At 46.2% G+C, this 23,613-nt stretch overlaps 1 protein-coding gene across 1 annotated transcript; it reads right to left on the minus strand.

Moving 5' to 3' along the window:
* Positions 1-761: 761 nt before the first annotated feature.
* Positions 762-21,623, minus strand: ARGLU1 (arginine and glutamate rich 1). Its single transcript, XM_073664237.1, has 4 exons — positions 21,147-21,623; positions 6,957-7,182; positions 2,818-2,901; positions 762-1,577 (listed from the first exon to the last, which is right to left on the minus strand). The coding sequence occupies exons 1-4, from the start codon at positions 21,467-21,469 to the stop codon at positions 1,413-1,415; spliced, it is 798 nt and encodes a 265-aa protein (XP_073520338.1). The 5' UTR covers positions 21,470-21,623; the 3' UTR covers positions 762-1,412.
* Between the last annotated feature and the right edge of the window lie 1,990 nt (positions 21,624-23,613).

Here is a 23,613-nt window from a genome sequence, read left to right on the forward strand (position 1 = left end):
CTCCTTACAGACGTTGCCCATGGCGGGATTTAAACCCAGGACCCCAGCACTGCAAGGCTATAATGCTAACCACTGAGCTACCGTGTAGAATATTACATCCTAGAGTATAACAAAACATAATTCGGCATACAGCAAACACAAATGGAGTAGTAGAAGATTGTACATTAAAGGAAATTTTTTTGCTGTAATATTATCTAAAAGAAAGACTCTTTCCTCACAAAAAAAGGGTGTAGGGTTTGTCCTTTATTGTAATTGAATGCCCATGTACTTTGCAGGTTTCCAGGGAAAGAACACGAAAAGTAAATCCTTTCTGCAAAACTTATCACAATCCAGAGGTTTTCCAAATTAAAAAAAAAAAAAAAAAAAAGGAAAAGAAAGAAGCATGTATTGCAGTATCGTGAGGAAGAAAAAAAACTAATTGTTGAGCATTTGCATTCAGGGGCCTTGTCGCTTTATAGCTTCTCCAATGTCTGCTCTTCAACATTTGTTAGGATGAGAAATACGGTTTCTATTGAAGATGATGAATTTCCTTGATTGCTACCGCATGCATTTTTATGTTATAATTAGAAAGTGTTAGGTATTCAGGCATTTATCGGAGGCAGTTAAGTCAACCAGCTGTTAAAACATGATACGGCATCTGTAATATGGTACTCAGTCAGCATAAACAGAAGAAAATCTCAAGCCTCACTACAAGTATACAGCGGCCAAAGATTTCAGAGCAACCAACTAAAATCCCCTTTAAACAGTCACAACATACATGATTTACATGAGGCAGTTAAGACTTTATTCAGCAAACTGATGTATTTACACTGTGGAAAAGCCGATGGGGTTGCATCAATGTAGTTAAAAACAATGGTGTACTGACAATACTGAACTAGGTAAACTAAGAGGAATCCGTTTACCATCTGTATCCTTACCTGTACCGGGACATCGAGTGCAAGTGGAACAGCGTCATGGGGACACTGGTTTTACAATACAGTACAAAGTACCAACAATACTGTGGCAATTTACAGATGCGAACAGTCAATGCTTGGTAAGAGACCGGACCTGACAACCTTTTTTCTGTGAAAAATATAGCATTGGGAGGGTGGGGGTGGGGGGGTTAAATCCTTACCAGATCATCATGGAAAGCGGTTTAAGGGAACCTAGTCCATCTCTACATGGTCAGAAAAATCATGAAACATTATGTAAAAACTAATAATCTGATAAGGATTTAACGAAAATCAGATTGTTATCCCTATGTATAAAAAAAAATGAGACATACAATATGGAATTGAGAGCACAGCCCCTTTGAGAAATGATATTTGATATTCCAGACTTTAAAAAAAAAAAAAAAAAAAAAAAAAGACACTTCAACATGAAGCTACCATACATAGTCTTAGTTTGGTTAGGACAACGTTCATATGCTAAGATCATTCTGTGCTTTTTAATGAGAAAGATAATTTCGGCCTTGACTTTCCCTTGCCCAGTATAATTTTTTGCTCTTCCTTTTGTTGCCGCTGTCTCTCTTGTTCGAGTTTCATCCTTTCCTCATGTATTTTCCTTTGCTCTTCAACAATTTTCAATTGCTCCTCAGCCTAGAGTTAGAAAAGAAAAAAAACCTCATTAATAACCTATGGATCTGCAGAGTGGATCTCAGCTATTTTCGGCACAATGAGTGGAGGTCGAGGATGCGCACCACCACTCCATTCAGGACAGAGTTCAGCACAATGAGTGGAGGTCGAGGATGCGCACCACCACTCCATTCAGGACAGAGTTCAGCACAATGAGTGGAGGTCGAGGATACGCACCACCACTCCATTCAGGACAGGGTTCAGCACAATGAGTGGAGGTCGAGGATGCGCACCACCACTCCATTCAGGACAGAGTTCAGCACAATGAGTGGATGTCGAGGATGCGCACCACCACTCCATTCAGGAAAGGGCTCGGCACAATGAGTGGATGTCGAGGATGCGCACCACCACTCCATTCAGGACAGAGTTCAGCACAATGAGTGGAGGTCGAGGATGCGCACCACCACTCCATTCAGGACAGAGTTCAGCACAATGAGTGGATGTCGAGGATGCGCACCACCACTCCATTCAGGAAAGGGTTCGGCACAATGAGTGGAGGTCGAGCATGCGCACCACGACTCCATTCAGGACAGGGTTCAGCACAATGAGTGGAGGTCGAGGATGCGCACCACCACTCCATTCAGGAAAGGGTTCAGCACAATGAGTGGAGGTCGAGGATGCGCACCACCACTCCATTCAGGACAGGGTTCGGCACAATGAGTGGAGGTCGAGCATGCGCACCACGACTCCATTCAGGACAGGGTTCAGCACAATGAGTGGAGGTCGAGGATGCGCACCACCACTCCATTCAGGAAAGGGTTCGGCACAATGAGTGGAGGTCGAGCATGCGCACCACGACTCCATTCAGGACAGGGTTCAGCACAATGAGTGGAGGTCGAGGATGCGCACCACCACTCCATTCAGGAAAGGGTTCAGCACAATGAGTGGAGGTCGAGGATGCGCACCACCCCTCCATTCAGGACAGGGTTCGGCACAATGAGTGGAGGTCGAGCATGCGCACCACGACTCCATTCAGGACAGGGCTTTAGAGCCATTCTCAGGATCTTGGGATTCCTGGAGGTCCCAAGTAATCCCTTATATTATGTATACAGGATCAACTTGGTTTTAACCCTTTAAAAAAAATATACCAGCACAATTTGGAAAAGTGATAAAAGGCCAGACTTTTACTGAACAGATTAAGCAGGGATTGTCCAGTAGTAGACAACCCCTTTAAGTGGCACTCATTTCTCAGGGCATAACTTACCAGTTTAGCTTGTGCGTCAGCAATTTTACGGTTATTCTCTTCAAGTATTCGCTCCAGTTCCTCACGTTTTGCCCTTTCTTCTTCCTATATGGAGGATACAGTAAAATGTTAGAATGTTGCAGGAATCAAGCGCACGTCTTATTCTAACTTGCCTCATCTCCATCGGGACTTAAGGGGCAGCGCTAGAGCCGCCATGGTTTTCCATTACAACATCAAACAGTGCAGTCACTACACACATTTTCTAGCACTAGGTTCAGCTCAACCCTCCCAATCCAGACAATCAAATAAACCCTCCCTAACCTGCCCTAGCAATTAAATGGTATCTTTATTATAGTCAGACATATCAACAAGGACAACTACAAAACTGGGTAATGTACATGAAATTATAAAGGAAAACGGAAATATAAAGATAAAGGGAATAGTGGTTCTCACCAATAACGTATACCTACGGATTCTTTACCTATACTCCTTTAATCAGCATTAAAAGTTGAATATTTACTGTCTTGTCCAGTGTCCTGCAGAGTGTGCTCCTCAGCTGCCATACGCGCCAGCTTCCTCTTTAAAATGATTTGTACTGTTAGCTTGGCAACACCTGCCATCAGCAGCTCAACCAATTTTAAGAAACATACAAGGAAGGCTGAGCTGAGGAATGCAGATGTTTATTGTAAGAGGGAACAAAAATATGTAATTCATCATTCCTAAGGCAAACAATTCAGAACAAACATACAGTTTATAGTTAGTCAAATACAATCCGCTGCCGAGGATCTGGGGAAAGTGTCAAATGCAGAGCGGTGCCAGTTTAAAGGTGCAATCCATCTTATGCGCAATAACAAAAAAAAAATTAATTGTTTAGTGGCTTCTTTTACGGTTAATGCATAGACTTCCATCGTGAATATGGCTGCACATTTTCATGAATGCAACAGATAAAGAAAACAGCTAATATTTCCATTTCCACAGCAGAAATGCACCTTTAAATTAGTTACATATTAAACGTGTGGATAGGAGACATCGTGTGTAAATGCACACAGACTTGAGAACAGTACGCAAAACGGAAATAGTCAGCAAAATTAAAAATACTAAAAGCGTACCAAATAAGAAAAAAAACATGTTATAGAAAATTAGGACAAGTAACAGGCTACTGCCTATTGTTTTTAGGGCTGCAGAGAAGTCGTAGTTAGGACATGTCCTGTCCTTAATACACAGGGGATCTACTGGGAGATGATGTTCATCATTCCAACTTTCACTCCCATGTACGGTAGCATGGCTTGGGACTGACTAAAATGACCATAATGACCATAAGTGAGAAAGATGGCCCAAGTCAAAATTTGCCTGCCTTTGTGTTCTGCGCTCAACTAGGGCCAAATCTGACAGCAGTCCATGTGTATAGGGACAACAGGGCCATAACAATGCCCCTCAGACAGCGGTGCAGAGAGATAATGGGCAAACTGCTAATTTCACCTTATAGTAAGGCCCACCGAAATATGTTAGGGCTGGATGTAAAGGCTTGGCAATGCTCACAGCCCTTTAGGACACCCTAGAGCTGGCTATATACAATAGATCAGAGATGTCATGTCACCAATGACTTATGAAGCAGAAGTAGTATTGATTAAAGTACAGCAAGAACATATTGGCCTTCCTTCACACTGTCCAACGTCTTTCTAAGCTTTACAAAGAAGGCATCAAGGCTTTCACCTTAAAGGAAATGTGTCAGCAGGTTTTTGCCACGTAATCTGAGAGCAGCATAATGTAGAGACAGACGCCAATTCTAGCGATGTGTCACTTACTGGGCTACTTGTAGTTTTGAAAAAAAATCACGGTTTTATCAATAGGAGATCATTAGAGGACTAGTAAACCTGCTGCCAGGTAGTCCTCCATTGTCATGAGCTGTATATAATCCCACTACTGATTGGAAGCCGTGTGTACTCCATACATGCACAGGAAGCTGTCAATCATTGGTGTGGGCGGAGTTACAGAGGTCCACATTCAGAGAACTGGTAGCTCTGCAACAGATATAATGCCACATCTGTGGAATCAGGGTCTCTGGCCCTACATTATGCTGTTCTCAGATAATCTCTCAGCAGGTTTTTGCTACCTTCCCTTTAAAGTATGCCAAGAAGCTTTCATGTAAGAAAAAATATATAGATATACATCTTCCATTACAAGTCGCATTTAAAGGGGTTTTCCAAAACGAATTAGATTCAGCCTTATCCATGAAATAATTACGCACTTTTGCTATTCACTTGCCATTCAGCAGATCTTAATAATGGCAACGACATGCCGCTCCTGGAACCAATCAGCACCTCTGTTAGATAGGATGTTTATTCATTGTAAAGGCTGCTAGGCGCTGGTAAGAATGGGCAAGATTTGAAACAATGATCGGGATAGCAAAGGCTGGACCGCCAGAACTGGGCATGTAGGGAAAGCTAGCAGAGGCTGGACCGCCAGAACTGGGCATGTAGGGAAAGCTAGCAGAGGCTGGACCGCCAGAACTGGACATGTAGGGAAAGCTAGCAGAGGCTGGACCGCCAGAACAGGGCATGTAGGGAAAGCTAGCAGAGGCTGGACCGCCAGAACTGGACATGTAGGGAAAGCTAGCAGAGGCTGGACCGCCAGAACTGGACATGTAGGGAAAGCTAGCAGAGGCTGGACCGCCAGAACAGGGCTTGTAGGGAAAGCTAGCAGAGGCTGGACCGCCAGAACAGGGCATGTAGGGAAAGCTAGCAGAGGCTGGACCGCCAGAACAGGGCATGTAGGGAAAGCTAGCAGAGGCTGGACCGCCAGAACGGGGCATGTAGGGAAAGCTAGCAAAGGCTGGACCGCCAGAACGGGGCATGTAGGGAAAGCTAGCAAAGGCTGGACCGCCAGAACGGGGCATGTAGGGAAAGCTAGCAAAGGCTGGACCGCCAGAACGGGGCATGTAGGGAAAGCTAGCAGAGGCTGGACCGCCAGAACTGGGCATGTAGGGAAAGCTAGCAGAGGCTGGACCACGAACTGAGCATGTAGGGAAAGCTAGCAGAGGCTGGACCGCCAGAACTGGGCATGTAGGGAAAGCTAGCAAAGGCTGGACCGCCAGAACGGGGCATGTAGGGAAAGCTAGCAGAGGCTGGACCGCCAGAACTGGGCATGTAGGGAAAGCTAGCAGAGGCTGGACCGCCAGAACGGGGCATGTAGGGAAAGCTAGCAAAGGCTGGACCACCATAACTGGGCATGGGAGATGGAAACCAAAGTGGCCAGATATAGTGATTGGAAACAAAGCTCGTAAGAAGGTAAGATCTTAGACAGGGAAAATCTAGATAGCAAATAGAGGCTTATTGGAATTAACATTTTGGGCTTGGATAACCCCTTTAATCATGCGTCTAAATGGTGAAAAAATTAAATTAAACAAACATATCTATCTATACATGGGTTTTTGCACTGTGAAGTGAACCAGTATGAGAAGTTTACATTTCTGAAACCAGGCTCCGATGTACAGAAAACAATAGCATTCAGTAGCCCATTACTGCCTCATATACATTGTCTACTGCTGGTCCACCTGTTGAAAAGTGACAGATTGAAACTTATATGAAGGCAGCTTGATTCCTTCAAGGAAGTCTATGAGGAGGAAAGGATGGTATGACTAGTTGCTCAAAGTGTGTTAGTGATGATCTGGACAGACAGGGAGAAAACAATCGTTATTTTGTGGGTATTAAGCTCAGTAAAAAGGTTAGTGCTTAAGTAAATGAAAACACCACCACCCTTGATGCAGGAGAGAACATGTACATCACTGGGCAAATATCAGCCCTTTTTAGTTTTTGACCCGCTCAACGGCACCTTAGCTGTCAATAGCTAGTTTGTTTTTTTAATTGAAACTTGGAGTAGGATTAAATGTATAAAAGACTACAGCCATGGCAAAAGTTTCACGTGCATCGCCAACAACTTTCAAAAAACCCGAATGGCACCTTTGAGGAACCAAAGCAAATAGTTAACATACTGCAGTCCTCTCCATGCCAAAAGGTAAAAACAACAGTTTAGATGCTCCGAGACATCCAAGTAATGGACCAAGAATGCAGAAACAACAACTATGTACTACAAGAAAATAAAAAGAAAGTGAGAAAGTTTTGCCATGGACTGTCACTACTTTCCAAACGACCGAGCGTTACCTCTCTGGCTTTTTGTGCAGCAAGCTCGGCCTGCCTCTGTCGCTCGAGTTCTTCGAGCAACTGCTTTTCCATGATGCGTTTAGCTTCCTCGACCCGTCGAAGAACCTCACGTTCAATTTCATCTTTTCTTTTCTCTAACTCTTCCTCCACACGCTTGGCGACCAACTCTTCCACCCGTCGGGCTGTTTCCTCCTCTATAAGTTTTTCTTCAATTTCTTGCTGCCTACTGGATTAACAGTTAAAAGCAATGTTATTTTAATAATCCCATACTGAATGTATATAATCATCATTCCCACCTTGTAGTCTTAAATATATATACAGTACAGACCAAAAGTTTGGACACACCTTCTCATTTAAAGATTTTTCGGTATTTTCATGACTATGAAAATTGTACATTCACACTGAAGGCATCAAAACTATGAATTAACACATGTGGAATTATATACTTAACAAAAAAGTGTGAAACAACTGAAAATATGTCTTATATTCTTGGTTCTTCAAAGTAGCCACCTTTTGCTTTGATGACTGCTTTGCACACTCTTGATATTCTCTTGATGAGCTTCAAGAGGTAGTCACCGGAAATGGTTTTCACTTCACAGGTGTGCCCTGTCAGGTTTAATAAGTGGGATTTCTTGCCTTATCAATGGGGTTGGGACCATCAGTTGTGTTGTGCAGAAGTCAGGTGGATACACAGCTGATAGTCCTACTGAATAGACTGTTAGAATTTGTATTATGGCAAGAAAAAAGCAGCTAAGTAAAGAAAAATGAGTGGCCATCATTACTTTAAGAAATGAAGGTCAGTCAGTCCGAAAAATTGGGCAAACTTTGAAAGTGTCCCCAAGTGCAGTTGCAAAAACCATCAAACGCTACAAAGAAATTTGCACACATGAAGACCGCCCCAGGAAAGGAAGATCAAGAGTCACCTCTGCTTCTGAGGTTAAGTTTACCAGAGTCACCAGCCTCAAATCGCAGGTTAACAGCAGCTCAGATTAGAGACCAGGTCAATGCCACACAGAGTTCTAGCAGCAGACACATCTCTACAACTGTTAAGAGGAGACTTTGTGCAGCAGGCCTTCATGGTAAAATAGCTGCTAGGAAACCACTGTAAGGACAGCCAACAAGCAGAAGAGACTTGTTTGGGCTAAAGAACACAAGGAATAGACATTAGACCAGTGGAAATCTGTGCTTTGGTCTGATGAGTCCAAATTTGAGATCTTTGGTTCCAACCACCGTGTCTTTGTACAACGCAGAAAAGGTGAACGGATGAACTCTACATGCCTGGTTCCCACCGTGAAGCGTGGAGGAGGAGGTGTGATGGTGTGGGGGTTCTTTGCTGGTGACACTGTTGGGGATTTATTCAAAATTGAAGGCATACTGAACCAGCATGGCTACCACAGCATCTTGCAAATCCATCCAGTTTGCGTTTAGTTGGAACATCATTTATTTTTCAACAGGACAATGACCCCAAACACACCTCCAGGCTGTGTAAGGGCTATCTGACCAAGGAGGAGAGTGATGGGGTGCTACGCCAGATGACCTGGCCTCCACAGTCACCAGACCTGAACCCAATCGAGATGGTTTGGGGTGAGCTGGACCGCAGAGTGAAGGCAAAAGGGCCAACAAGTGCTAAGCATCTCTGGGAACTCTTTCAAGATTGTTGGAAGACCATTTCCGGTGACTACCTCTTGAAGCTCATCAAGAGAATGCCAAGAGTGTGCAAAGCAGTCATCAAAGCAAAAGGTGGCTACTTTGAAGAACCTAGAATATAAGACATATTTTCAGTTGTTTCACACTTTTTTGTTAAGTATATAATTCCACATGTGTTAATTCATAGTTTTGATGCCTTCAGTGTGAATGTACAATTTTCATAGTCATGAAAATACAGAAAAATCTTTAAATGAGAAGGTGTGTCCAAACTTTTGGTCTGTACTGTGTGTATATATACATATACACACACACATTGTAAACACATTTCTCCTGCTGTTTCTTCTGGAGCACATATTCAATTGGGCTGATTTACTAAGCTGACAGAATTATGGCAAAATTTGCACCAAAAACAATCTTACATTTGTTAAGGTTTACAAGTTTTTCAACATGTGTGGCAAGGGGGTGTGGCCTATCAAAAGGTGCATGGTCTAAAATGTGATCCCTTGCATCAAATTTACCAACGTAAGCTAATAACTGGTGTAAACGGAGCAGGCAACCTGAAGACGCGCCAGTCACTGATACATTTGGTGCATTTTAAAGGGAATCTGTTAGCGGGTTTTGCTATGTAATGTAAGAGCAGACAAGTTGCAGTGGCCCCTAGACCTGCTGCTGTGTACCCGCACGCCCACCACTGATTATCAACTTCCATGCAATGCACAGTGCCAAATAATTGCCAATCAGAGAAAATGATTGTATCAAAACTGAAGCAACCAGTAAACTAAGTGATAGATCACTGGAATCAGGGTCTCTGTCCCAACCTCAAGCTGCTCTCAGATGGGGTAGTAAAAACCTGGGGATAAATTCTCTTTAGGACAATCTAGTCTAAGTTTATATTGTCTAAAACTTGAACAGTTTAGTAAATCAAGCTCTACGAGAGCACAAGGTTTTAATATCTGTAACACTGATGACAAAAAGGACTCAAATCACATCCTCTTCCCAATATGCCCTAGTCATTATGAGAGAATCCACAGCTCTGGACCCCTCAATACTAGATTAAACAGACTACAGGGTGCTGAGTATTGTACACTGACAATAAGGGATATATGAAGAAGGGGAGACTATCTTGATAATTCGTGTATCCATAAATATTTAGAGCAAAAAGATGAACCCAAGATACCTGAAGTATTACGGTACTCTGTATAGTAATACTAGTAATAAGTGTAGTAAGTGTACAAAAGTATATTATATTTAGCAGCCATATTGGCATCACTCCTCCATTCTCAGACCTGTCTCCCCCCCTCCCCCAGCTAGTCTGGACTTTTTGGACAATCCCTTCTCAAGTAACATATTCCAACATAAAATAACAGCCTGTACTCGCCTCCAATTCGTTCCAGCAACATTGGCGCAGGATGTCACAAAAGCCCTGCAGCCAATCAGCGGCCACGTCAATCTCACTTTCTTTGGACTAAACTGGCATCCGGATGGAGTGATAGAGCAGCTGCAGTTCTCACATCTTCCGGATGTAAGTTTAGTATAAGGGAATTGAGAGTGAAGAGGCTCCTTAAGTAGCTTGTACGACCCTGGCACCGTAGGCTTGTACAGGCTGTTATTATACATGGGTTAATATGGTGAGAGAACATGTTGTTCAAGTAGTGGACAAACCCTTTAAACAATGTTACCTGATCAGTGAAGCCAATCAGAACCGATGTTTGGCTGTAGCCTTCACATCTACGTCCAGCATTCTTCCGCTTGGATTTTATTGTGAATGCTGAGTGCGGAGGAGCGGCCATTGATTAACTAAAGAGGGTAACATTGTATGCCAGAAGCCCAGTCGGTGAGAGGGACGAAAGCATTGGAGCAGCACCAATACAGAAGGAAAAGATTTTTATTATTTATAAATTTTTATTTTAAAAGTTTATGCAGCACCCTTGGACCATTAATAAAACATTTAACATTTTAAAAGGAATGTGTTAAAGGCTCAACCCTCCTAAGCAGTCTACATGGGCATGCAGGTCATGTAGAGTTGAGCAAAATGATACCATGATATCTGCAGTCCGATAGGATGCATTTGGGTTTGAGTACGTCTCTTGTATGAGGTTGTCCAATCATAAGCAAGCAGCAACATACAGAGGAAAAACATGCCCTTACAGAAAGTTAGAGCAGGTTTCACAGTGAGACATGTAATAACAGACAGTCCTGCTTTCTTCATTGGTCTCACTGCAGAGCTGTGAGTGACTACAAAAAGCTGAAAGAACAGAGCTGAGTGTGATAACAAGCCCTTCCGCATTCATTACTGCAGCCAGTGTGGGGAAAGGAGCAGTACAACTGAGCTGAGCTTAGTCTCATTATAAACACGTATCAGCTATCCTCACATATTGCCATCAGAGCTGCTGAACTGTCCCTCCCCCAACTGAACAAGTATTAGCAATCACTAACCAGGGAGATCAGTTAGCACAGACTCATTACACATTAAGGTTCTCACACTGAGAAATCTGCTATAAGCTATTGCGGGGGCATGTTCTTTCTACTGTATGTTGCAGCCCGTTTATGATTTGTCAACATCATACAGGGAGAAGTACACACCCCAAGACACAGACTTTTGGAAAAATGTGGATCTCTCTTGAAGACAATGGACTGCGGATATCGAAGTATCGCTTTATTCAACTGTCTGATTGGCTTACCAAGGGTTAATCTTTCTGACAGAGTTTGAAGAGTAACTTGTAAGAATTTTGATGGGCAAGGAAAGCTATGACACTTGGCTGCATCAGTCATGCAGGAGTGTTTATGATGTTAGCTCAGTCTTGCAACTAAAAAGGGGCTGTCCAGGACTTGCATATTGACAGCCTGTCCTCAATATAGGTTATTAATATTTGATAATTGGGTGTGTGACCCCAGCACCCCTGCCAATTAGCTGTTGCCAGTAGCAGCGGAGGACACAAGAGCTTAGTTGCAGAACAGCACTGTATAGTGGCGGCAGCAGGGCAAATCCTCCCCCTATTCCAAACAATTGGAGGCAGATGTGCAGTACCGGCCTCTACACAGTTTCTAGAGCTGTGCAGCTCCGCAGCTGAATGCTTCTTCCTAATGATAGGCCATCAATGTAAAGGTACAGAACCAGGGCTGTGGAGTTGGAGTCGCAGTCAGAGCCCATTTTGGTGGAGTCGGTATAAAATGGATCGACTCCTAAAATATATAATAAGTTGGGTACGGTAGTTCAATGCAGTTTGTGTGGAATATTTTTTCATAAGAATTTGGGAAAGTTATGAAATGTCCTATAAGTGTCTGCCCTATTCCTGATCTAAGGGTCTAGACTTTTAGCTGAGATTAATCTGTGCTACAGTAAATTTATTACTTAAACATGAGCCATGTATGAGGGAGTTCTTACTGTTCACTGTTCTTAAGTTTCCTTATGGGACTTGAAGCTGCGATCGTCTGAAAGCTTGTGCTATATACAGCCATGCTATTGCATGGCTGTATGTAATAAAAATCGGGTCTCCTTTGAAGCCCGGCCACAGGCAAAGATTAAAAAACCCCTCTGTAATGACAACCATGGAGGTCTTCAACAGACCCCCTGATGTCATAGCAACCTATTGGCGACCTCGCAATCACGGCAAAGGGAGCTTAAATGATGTGCCCCCAGGCTGGTGAGTGTTAAAATGCTGCTGGAGTTTGACAGTGGCATTTAACAGGTTAACAATCATGGGTGGAGCTCTGCACCACCCGCAATTGTTAGAGGCAGGTCCAGGCTGTAACACAGCCATCACCTGCAGAGTATGGGGCGGGATCACTACGTTGATACCCCTCCATACACCTGCTTCTGGCTTGCACCATGTAAGGCGGATGTTGTGAAGGGGTTAACAGTCTAAACTAAAAACCAGAGTACATAGAAATATTACAACATGCAAAATATAAAACAAGAGGCTGTGGCTGAGGGAGGCTCTTCTTCCAATAGTAGGGCTTCCCCTCAGTCATCCCCAGTGACAAGCAGTGCTGTTCCTATGACATGACCAGCCCCCGTTCATTCTCGGCCATCTCCTCTTAATATGCTGCGTCCAGACTTTCCTCCATCAACAAGATGTACTTTCCGCTGCCTTGTTGCCATTTTGTCATATCTTTATGCTTAATGTCTGATGTTAGTGTAGCCTCTGGGTTTTACCTTAGACTTCTTATAGTACTTTTGTCTTGGTTAATTTTCAATTAATTACAATTAACTACATTTCATTACACCGAATGAAGATTCCGGTCCGGCTTTAAACCCCTTTGCTTGGACTTTCTACTTCCAACGATAAAATCCCCATTTACTCCACATCATGTTGGATCCACTTTGTATTCTATCTGGACTTCCCCAACTTCCCAAGACGCAGTATTTTTCTCCAGACTTCATAATAATAAAAGGAACATTTTATGAGTTCAGATCTAGCTGGACTCTTTAAAATGTTCAACATAACACCAGGATTATACAAGTATTCTAACAGCGATTTCCAAAGTAAGTACCTCAGCCTCATCAGATCTCAGATAACTAATAATGAGTACAGTTTATAATGTGAAAACTGGTGACAGATCAGCTTTAAAAAAAAAATCATGTGTTTACACTGCTTGACCAGTATCATGGCTTGGTTAAGGTTACACTGCATTTTTGGCTGCTAGTCACACAGTAAATGATCATGGAGTGGGGGTACAAGCTAGTCGCAAAAGAAGTACAATGCGACCCTATTCATTTGAATTGCACTGATGTAAAAGCGACAGCTATCTTCAGCTGCTCAACCTGTGTCACGACCAAAGTCGCTGTGTAGCCCCAAGCCTTAGGCTATGTGCCTACGATGCAGAAATGCTCCGGATTTTTCCTGAGCGTTTCTGCATCTCCCTGGCAGAAAAAACGCATGTGGATTGTACATGTGGATTGTACATGCGGATTGTACATGCGTTTTTTACATGCGCTTTTTCAGCCAGGGACAAGCATTTGTGAAGCGTTTTGATCATGCGATTTCGCATGCGGGTTGTCAAGCGCTTTCCAAGCGATTTTAGCATCACTTGGAAAGTGCTTGTCAACTTGGTCACACTATATAAATCCATGCAACCGGCATGGATTTTATATAGTGTGACCAAGTTAGTTAAAAAAAAGAATAAAAATGGTAAAAAAACACAACAAAAACCACATACTCACCTTCCGATGGCCCCCGATGTCTCGCGGTGGTGTAAAAGGACCTTCCATGACATCATTTAGTCATGTGACAGGTCACGCGTCCGCCGACGTCAGCGGTCGCGTGACCAGTCACATGACTAAATGACATCATGTAAGGTCCTTTCAGACCATCGCGAGCTGCCAGGGAGCCAGGATGCACCGGAGAGAAGACCCAGGGGCCATCAGAAGGTGAGTATAATGTATTTTTTATTTATTTATTTTTTTTTTACAGGTACCATGGTACCCAGGTCTGGAGGAGAGTGTCCTCTTCTCCAGACCCGGGTACCATCCGCACATTGAATCGCTTAATATAAGCATGTGCACATGTAGTCGTGCGGATATTAAGCGATTCAATGCAAGTCAATGGCGGCGAAAACGCCGCGATTACGCAAAATAATTAGTAGTGCTGTGGATTTATGCAATGATAATCCGCAGCAGAAATTTCCGCAGCATGTGCACAGCACATCATTGGGGAACATGGCAGACCTTCTATCAAGCGTTTTTAAGCGTTTCTGTGGCGGAATTGCCGCTGCGGAAACGCTTAAAAAACATATAGTGGGCACACAGCCTAAGATTCACTTCCTAAGATCCTTCGTGTGGATATTCTCTCAGTTTGGCCATTTTTATAGGTCTGTGACACATGGCCTGTAGTCCAGCAAGTCTCCTGATGCCTAGGAGGCAGGAAACTTTCAGTCGGGCAAGTTATTGTAATTCGTGTACTGTGAGATTTAAAGATGCGTTAAAGAAGTTGTCCACCATGTTTGGCCCCGATACGCACCTCCCTTGCCGGCACTCATGTTCCCATGCAGTTGCTATGACACGTGAGCCTGGCACCCAATCAGCACTGGCGTTGCTGTCTCCATCTATGTAAAATCGAACATCAAGTGGGAGTCAGGGCTGTGACTGCTCTCTCACTTCCTCTTGATGTTAGATTTGTCGGAGGTAAAGACAGCAACGCCAACGCTGATTGGGCACCAGGCTCATGTGTCATAAATGAACGAGAGCCCTGGGAACGCGAATGCCGACACCGCTGGAATGGCACCGACACAGGAGACGAGTATAACCTTATTTTATCGGCTCCAAACAACCCCTTTAAACTGGATTTACTCTAGTTTAACTGGCACTATGGCCCCAACTTCTCACTGATGCACTGCAGAGCCGGCTGTCAGTCAAAGTGACAGGGCGTGCTTACAGTGCTGACTGTAGTTATGCACTGGAACGCCTGGAAGAGCCCAGTGACCTACGAGGGGGGTAAAGATGAGGTATTCAATGTTTTGACATGGAAGAAAAAAAAAATCAGTCTGCATGCTAGGACTGGTGGGAGCCCTTTGGCTTTCACCATGCACAGCGAAGCTACCATCCACCTGTCGAGAAGATGAAATCTGTGGAAGACTTTAAAGAATTGTGAGGATGCCCCCTAAAGTGCTGCCAGCCTGAAAACAATGAGGTTTGACTAGTAACACTGCTCATCCATCATTTATCAATACTGCCGTGTATGTGCTGAACAAGGTGGATGACAAGTGCCCCTTTGGCATCCACATGGTACTATAATGTATATCGAACTGTACCATGATGTAATCGGAGCATTAGATACAAGTGTACATTACTGGGCCTCACTGCCCAGAACAAATCACATTACAGCATAGATCTCTATACAGCAAGGCAGAAAATGAAAGCAGAGATTGGATTGGTTGCCTGCAGTAGATTACATACATGAGGCCCATTATATATAGGATCTGATGATCACTAGAACATATGGTGATGGATTTCACACAGATATTGTATGTAGAATTACTGACTCAGGCCTATAGTGGATACACTGGTATGAGATTTGCCAACATGCAGGGCTGTGGAGTCGGAGTCGTAGCCCATTTTGGTGGAATCGGTATAAAATAGACCGCCTCCTAAAATATATAATAAATTGGGTACAGTAGTTCAAAGCAGTTTGTGGGGAATATTTTTTTCATAAGTATTTGGGAAAGAAATAAAATGTCCTATAAATGTCTGTCCTATTCCTGATCTAAGGGTCTAGACTTCTAGCTGAGATTAATCTGTGCTACAGTAAATCTATCACTTAAACATGAGCCATGTATGAGGGAGTCGGAGATATGGAAATTGAGGAGTCGGAGGTTTGGCTTACCGACTCCACAGCCCTGCCAACATAACAGATGAGGCCTACTCAACAGGTACTGGGGCAATAGGCGAGGACCGGTTACTTGCTATATATTAAGGTAGTAAGGCCAGTAGGTGAAGCCCAATTGGCGTTGGCATACCTTTTGGAGTGGTGAGGCCTGGTCAGTTGGTATTTATCAGGGCAGTAAGGGACGGTCAATGGGGGCTTGTGTTGGTGAGCATGTCATAATTGTGAGGCCTAGTGTGTTAGTAAATATCAGGGAAGTGCGCGACGCGGTTAAAGCGCACCTGTCAGCAGGATTATGGTTAGTAAACCACATACACTGTCAGGTGGGCGCCGTTATATTGAGTAAAATCAGGGCTGTGGAGTCTGGGCCATTTTGGTGGAGTTGGAATCGGAGTCGGTATAAAATGGACCAACTCCTAAAATATATAATAAACTGGGTACAGTAGTTCAATACTTTTTTCATAAGAATTTGGGAAAGTTATGAAATGTCCTATAAATGTCTGTCCTATTCCTGATCTAAGGGTCTAGACTTTTAGCTGAGATGAATCTGTGCTACAGTAAATTTATCACTTAAACATGAGCCATGTATGAAGGAGTTGGAGTCGGTGTCATGGAAATTGAGGAGTCGGAGGTTTGGCTTACAGACTCCAGTACTGAGTAAAATGATACCTTTGATGATTAAATCCGTCCAGTGGTTCTTTTATAATCTTTACTTTCATTTCTGACATAATGAGAGCACATGCATATCATTATGTATTCCTATCTCTGCCTTGTGACTGGTCATTGTGCTTTCAGTGACCTGCCTACTATTTTACGTACTGACTTTGTAATTTGTGTCACATTGAAATTGACATTCCCAAAATGGGCAGCGCATGCGGAGTAGCATCTCTCATTTGCCGAGATGCAACTCCGCGGACGCCATTTTGCTTTTGAAAAAAAGAATTTGGTCGTAGCAATATGGCGCCGCACATATGCAGTAGCATCTAAGCAAATGAGAGATACTACTCCGCATGTGCTGCCCATTTTGGGAATGTAAATTTCAATGTGACACAAATTACAAAGTCAGTACGTAAAATAGTAGGCAGGTCACTGAAAGCACAATGACCAGTCACAAGGCAGAGATAGGAATACATGAGCGAACATGCATATCATTATGTCAGAAATGAAAGTAAAGATTATAAAAGAACCACTCGACGGATTTCATCATCAAAGGTATCATTTTACTCAGTGTAACGGTGCCCACCTGACAGTGTATGTAGTTTACTAAGCACAATCCGGCTGACAGGTGCTCTTTAAGCCTGGTGAGCTGGTATATATCAGGGCAGTAAGGCTCAGTTGGCAAAGGTATATGTCGGAGTGGTGATTCCTGGTGGGTTGGTATATAGCAGATCAGTGGGGGCTTATGCTGGAGAGCATACATTGGTGGGGCCTGGTAGGATGGTATGTATCAGGGCAGTGAGGCCCGGTCAGTGGGGGCTTATGTCGGCGACCATATGTCAGTGGGGCCTGGTAGGATGGTATGTGTCAGGGCAGTGAGGCCCGGTCAGTGGGGCTTATGTTGGAGAGCATACATTGGTGGGGCTGGTAGGATGGTATGTATCAGGGCAGTGAGGCCCGGTCAATGGGGGCTTATGCTGGAGAGCATACATTGGTGGGGCCTGGTAGGATGGTATGTGTCAGGGCAATGAGGCCCGGTCAGTGGGGGCTTATGCCAGTGACCATACGTCAGTGGGGCCTAGTAGGATGGTATGTGTCAGGGCAGTGAGGCCCAGTCAATGAGGGCTTATACTGGAGAGCATACATTGGTGGGGCCTGGTAGGATGGTATGTGTCAGGGCAGTGAGGCCTGGTCAATGGGGGCTTATACTGGAGAGCATACATTGGTGGGGCCTGGTAGGATGGTATGTGTCAGGGCAGTGAGGCCTGGACAATGGGGGCATATGCTGGAGAGCATACATTGGTGGGGCCTGGTAGGATGGTATGTGTCAGGGCAGTGAGGGCTTATGTTGGAGAGAATACATTGGTGGGGCCTGGTAGGATGGTATGTGTCAGGGCAGTGAGGCCCAGTCAATGGGGGCTTATGCTGGAGAGAATACATTGGTGGGGCCTGGTAGGATGGTATGTGTCAGGGCAGTGAGGCCAGATCAGGGGGGTCTTGGTTGAAGAGCATACATTGGTGGGGCCTCGTAGGATGGTATGTGTCAGGGCAGTGAGGCTTGGTCAGTGGGGGCTTATGTCGGTGACCATATGTCAGTAGGGCCTGGTAGGATGGTATGTGTCAGGGCAGTGAGGCCCGGTCAGTAGGGGGTTATGTTGGAGAGCATACATTGGTGGGGCCTGGTAGGATGGTATGTGTCAGGGCAGTAAGGCCCGGTCAGTGGAGGTTTCATGTCGGTGACCATATGTCAGTGGGGCCTGGTAGGATGGTATGTGTCAGGGCAGTGAGGCCCGGTCAGTGGGGCTTATGTTGGAGAGCATACATTGGTGGGGCCTGGTAGGATGGTATGTGTCAGGGCAGTAAGGCCCGGTCAGTGGAGGTTTCATGTCAGTGACCATATGTCAGTGGGGCCTGGTAGGATGGTATGTGTCAGGGCAGTGAGGCCCGGTCAGTGGGGCTTATGTTGGAGAGCATACATGGTGGGGCCTGGTAGGATGGTATGCATCAAGGCAGTGAGGCCCGGTCAATGGGGGCTTATGCTGGAGAGCATACATGGTGGGGCCTGGTAGGATGGTATGCATCAGGGCAGTGAGGCCCGGTCAATGGGGGTTTATGCTGGAGAGCATACATGGTGGGGCCTGGTAGGATGGTATGTATCAGGGCAGTGAGGCCCGGTCAGTGGGGCTTATGTTGGAGAGCATACATGGTGGGGCCTGGTAGGATGGTATGTATCAGGGCAGTGAGGCCCGGTCAGTGGGGCTTATGTTGGAGAGCATACATGGTGGGGCCTGGTAGGATGGTATGTATCAGGGCAGTGAGGCCCGGTCAGTGGGGCTTATGTTGGAGAGCATACATGGTGGGGCCTGGTAGGATGGTATGTATCAGGGCAGTGAGGCCCGGTCAGTGGGGCTTATGTTGGAGAGCATACATGGTGGGGCCTGGTAGGATGGTATGTATCAGGGCAGTGAGGCCCGGTCAGTGGGGCTTATGTTGGAGAGCATACATAGTGGGGCCTGGTAGGATGGTATGTATCAGGGCAGTGAGGCCCGGTCAGTGGGGCTTATGCTGGAGAGCATACATGGTGGGGCCTGGTAGGATGGTATGTATCAGGGCAGTGAGGCCCGGTCAGTGGGGCTTATGTCGGAGAGCATACATGGTGGGGCCTGGTAGGATGGTATGTATCAGGGCAGTGAGGCCCGGTCAGTGGGGCTTATGTTGGAGAGCATACATGGTGGGGCCTGGTAGGATGGTATGTATCAGGGCAGTGAGGCCCGGTCAGTGGGGCTTATGTTGGAGAGCATACATGGTGGGGCCTGGTAGGATGGTATGTATCAGGGCAGTGAGGCCCGGTCAGTGGGGCTTATGTTGGAGAGCATACATGGTGGGGCCTGGTAGGATGGTATGTATCAGGGCAGTGAGGCCCGGTCAATGGGGGCTTATACTGGAGAGCATACATTGGTGGGGCCTCGTAGGATGGTATGTATCAGGGCAATGAGGCCCGGTCAGTGGGGGCTTATGCCAGTGACCATACGTCAGTGGGGCCTAGTAGGATGGTATGTGTCAGGGCAGTGAGGCCCAGTCAATGAGGGCTTATACTGGAGAGCATACATTGGTGGGGCCTGGTAGGATGGTATGTGTCAGGGCAGTGAGGCCTGGTCAATGGGAGCTTATACTGGAGAGCATACATTGGTGGGGCCTGGTAGGATGGTATGTGTCAGGGCAGTGAGGCCTGGTCAATGGGGGCATATGCTGGAGAGCATACATTGGTGGGGCCTGGTAGGATGGTATGTGTCAGGGCAGTGAGGGCTTATGTTGGAGAGAATACATTGGTGGGGCCTGGTAGGATGGTATGTGTCAGGGCAGTGAGGCCCGGTCAATGGGGGCTTATGCTGGAGAGCATACATTGGTGGGGCCTGGTAGGATGGTATGTGTCAGGGCAGTGAGGTCCGATCAGGGGGGTCTTAGGTTGAAGAGCATACATTGGTGGGGCCTGGTAGGATGGTATGTGACAGGGCAGTGAGGCCTGGTCAATGGGAGCTTATACTGGAGAGCATACATTGGTGGGGCCTGGTAGGATGGTATGTGTCAGGGCAGTGAGGCCTGGTCAATGGGGGCATATGCTGGAGAGCATACATTGGTGGGGCCTGGTAGGATGGTATGTGTCAGGGCAGTGAGGGCTTATGTTGGAGAGAATACATTGGTGGGGCCTGGTAGGATGGTATGTGTCAGGGCAGTGAGGCCCGGTCAATGGGGGCTTATGCTGGAGAGCATACATTGGTGGGGCCTGGTAGGATGGTATGTGTCAGGGCAGTGAGGGCTTATGTTGGAGAGAATACATTGGTGGGGCCTGGTAGGATGGTATGTGTCAGGGCTGTGAGGTCCGATCAGGGGGGTCTTAGGTTGAAGAGCATACATTGGTGGGGCCTCGTAGGATGGTATGTGTCAGGGCAGTGAGGCTTGGTCAGTGGGGGCTTATGTCGGTGACCATATGTCAGTAGGGCCTGGTAGGATGGTATGTGTCAGGGCAGTGAGGCCCGATCAGGGGGGTCTTAGGTTGAAGAGCATACATTGGTGGGGCCTGGTAGGATGGGATGTGTCAGGGCAGTAAGGCCCGGTCAGTGGAGGTTTCATGTCGGTGACCATATGTCAGTGGGGCCTGGTAGGATGGTATGTGTCAGGGCAGTGAGGCCCGGTCAGTGGGGCTTATGTTGGAGAGCATACATTGGTGGGGCCTGGTAGGATGGTATGTATCAGGGCAGTGAGGCCCGGTCAATGGGGGCTTATGCTGGAGAGCATACATGGTGGGGCCTGGTAGGATGGTATGCATCAGGGCAGTGAGGCCCGGTCAGTGGGGCTTATGTTGGAGAGCAAACATGGTGGGGCCTGGTAGGATGGTATGCATCAGGGCAGTGAGGCCCGGTCAGTGGGGCTTATGCTGGAGAGCATACATGGTGGGGCCTGGTAGGATGGTATGTATCAGTGCAGTGAGGCCCGGTTGGCGGAGGCATACATGGGTGAGGCCTGGTCGGCAGGGCAGTACGCCCAGTGTCCCCGCTGCACTCACATCCGCCGCTGCCGCTCGTACTCCATCTTCTTCTCCTCCTCCTCCCGCTTCTGCTTCTCGTCCAGGCTGCTCCTCTTGCTCACCGTGCGCCCGAAGATATCGATGCGGTCAGGCGGAGACGCCGGTCTCTCCCGCTCTCTGCGAGCCGCAGTGTTGGAGCGGGACCGGGACCTGGACTCCCGCCTCCGGTTTCTCTTGCCCTCCCGGGACTTGGAGCGCTTCCCCACTCGCTCCTTCTCCCGGGAGCGGCTACGCTTCTTGTTGTGCTTGCCGCTCTTGGCATGCTTAGAGCGGGATGAGCTTCGACTACGTGACCGCCCCATATCTCCGCGCACCGGCAGCTGAACGGTTATGCAACCAGAGGCCTGGACACAGAAATGGCCGAGGACAAGATGGCGGCAACTCCAACCCTGCGCCACTGTACGGGCTACAACGTATGGGCTCCTAGGCGGTCACATGACCTACCGGAAGGGGAGGGGGGCTTGCGCTGAATACAGCTCTATGGAAGGCTGAGCAGTGGACCGGAAGAGGAAGCTGCTACTGCTAGTGCTCGTACGACGTGCGGGCTGAGCTTAGACGGGAGGCGCTGTCTAGACCGTCTCCCGGCGGGCCGTGCACCTATCGTTGAGCCTAGAATGTATGGGCTCCTTCCAGGTCCTGACTGCAGCCCATACATTCTAGCGTCTTCACTAATGAGCCAGCTAGAATGTATAGGCTTCAATCAGGACCTGGAAGGAGCCCATACATTCTGGAAGATAGCAGAATGTATGGGCTCCTGTCAGGTATATATTATTGGAGGCAGCAGAATGTATGGGCTCCTGTCAGGTATATATTATTGGAGGCAGCAGAATCTATGGGCTCCTGTCAGGTATATATTATTGGAGGCAGGAGAATCTATGGGCTCCTGTCAGGTATATATTATTGGAGGCAGCAGAATGTGTGGGCTCCTGTCAGGTATATATTATTGGAGGCAGGAGAATGTATGGGCTCCTGTCAGGTATATATTATTGGAGGCAGCAGAATCTATGGGCTCCTGTCAGGTATATATTATTGGAGGCAGCGGAATGTATGGGCTCCTGTCAGGTATATATTATTGGAGTCAGGAGAATGTATGGGCTCCTGTCAGGTATATATTATTGGAGGCAGGAGAATGTATGGGCTCCTGTCAGGTATATATTATTGGAGGCAGCAGAATGTATGGGCTCCTGTCAGGTATATATTATTGGAGGCAGCAGAATCTATGGGCTCCTGTCAGGTATATATTATTGGAGGCAGGAGAATCTATGGGCTCCTGTCAGGTATACATTATTGGAGGCAGCAGAATGTATGGGCTCCTGTCAGGTATATATTATTGGAGGCAGCAGAATGTATGGGCTCCTGTCAGGTATATATTATTGGAGGCAGGAGAATCTATGGGCTCCTGTCAGGTATATATTATTGGAGGCAGCAGAATCTATGGGCTCCTGTCAGGTATATATTATTGGAGGCAGCAGAATGTGTGGGCTCCTGTCAGGTATATATTATTGGAGGCAGCAGAATGTATAGGCTCCTGTCAGGTATATATTATTGGAGGCAGCAGAATCTATGGGCTCCTGTCAGGTATATATTATTGGAGGCAGCAGAATCTATGGGCTCCTGTCAGGTATATATTATTGGAGGCAGCAGAATGTGTGGGCTCCTGTCAGGTATATATTATTGGAGGCAGCAGAATGTATAGGCTCCTGTCAGGTATATATTATTGGAGGCAGCAGAATCTATGGGCTCCTGTCAGGTATATATTATTGGAGGCAGCAGAATGTATGGGCTCCTGTCAGGTATATATTTTTGGAGGCAGCAGAATGTATAGGCTCCTGTCAGGTATATATTATTGGAGGCAGCAGAATCTATGGGCTCCTGTCAGGTATATATTATTGGAGGCAGCAGAATGTATGGGCTCCTGTCAGGTATATATTATTGGAGGCAGTAGAATCTATGGGCTCCTGTCAGGTATATATTATTGGAGGCAGCAGAATCTATGGGCTCCTGTCAGGTATATATTATTGGAGGCAGCAGAATGTATGGGCTCTTGTCAGGTATATATTATTGGAGGCAGCAGAATCTATGGGCTCTTGTCAGGTATATATTATTGGAGTCAGGAGAATGTATGGGCTCCTGTCAGGTATATATTATTGGAGGCAGCAGAATGTATGGGCTCCTGTCAGGTATATATTATTGGAGGCAGGAGAATGTATGGGCTCCTGTCAGGTATATATTATTGGAGGCAGGAGAATGTATGGGCTCCTGTCAGGTATATATTATTGGAGGCAGGAGAATGTATGGGCTCCTGTCAGGTATATATTATTGGAGGCAGCAGAATGTATGGGCTCCTGTCAGGTATATATTATTGGAGGCAGGAGAATGTATGGGCTCCTGTCAGGTATATATTATTGGAGGCAGGAGAATGTATGGGCTCCTGTCAGGTATATAT

The sequence above is a fragment of the Phyllobates terribilis genome, unplaced genomic scaffold (assembly GCF_046119375.1).
Source record: "Phyllobates terribilis strain yellow unplaced genomic scaffold, ASM4611937v1 Scaffold_2__4_contigs__length_985480577, whole genome shotgun sequence".
Taxonomy (NCBI): Eukaryota; Metazoa; Chordata; class Amphibia; order Anura; family Dendrobatidae; genus Phyllobates; species Phyllobates terribilis.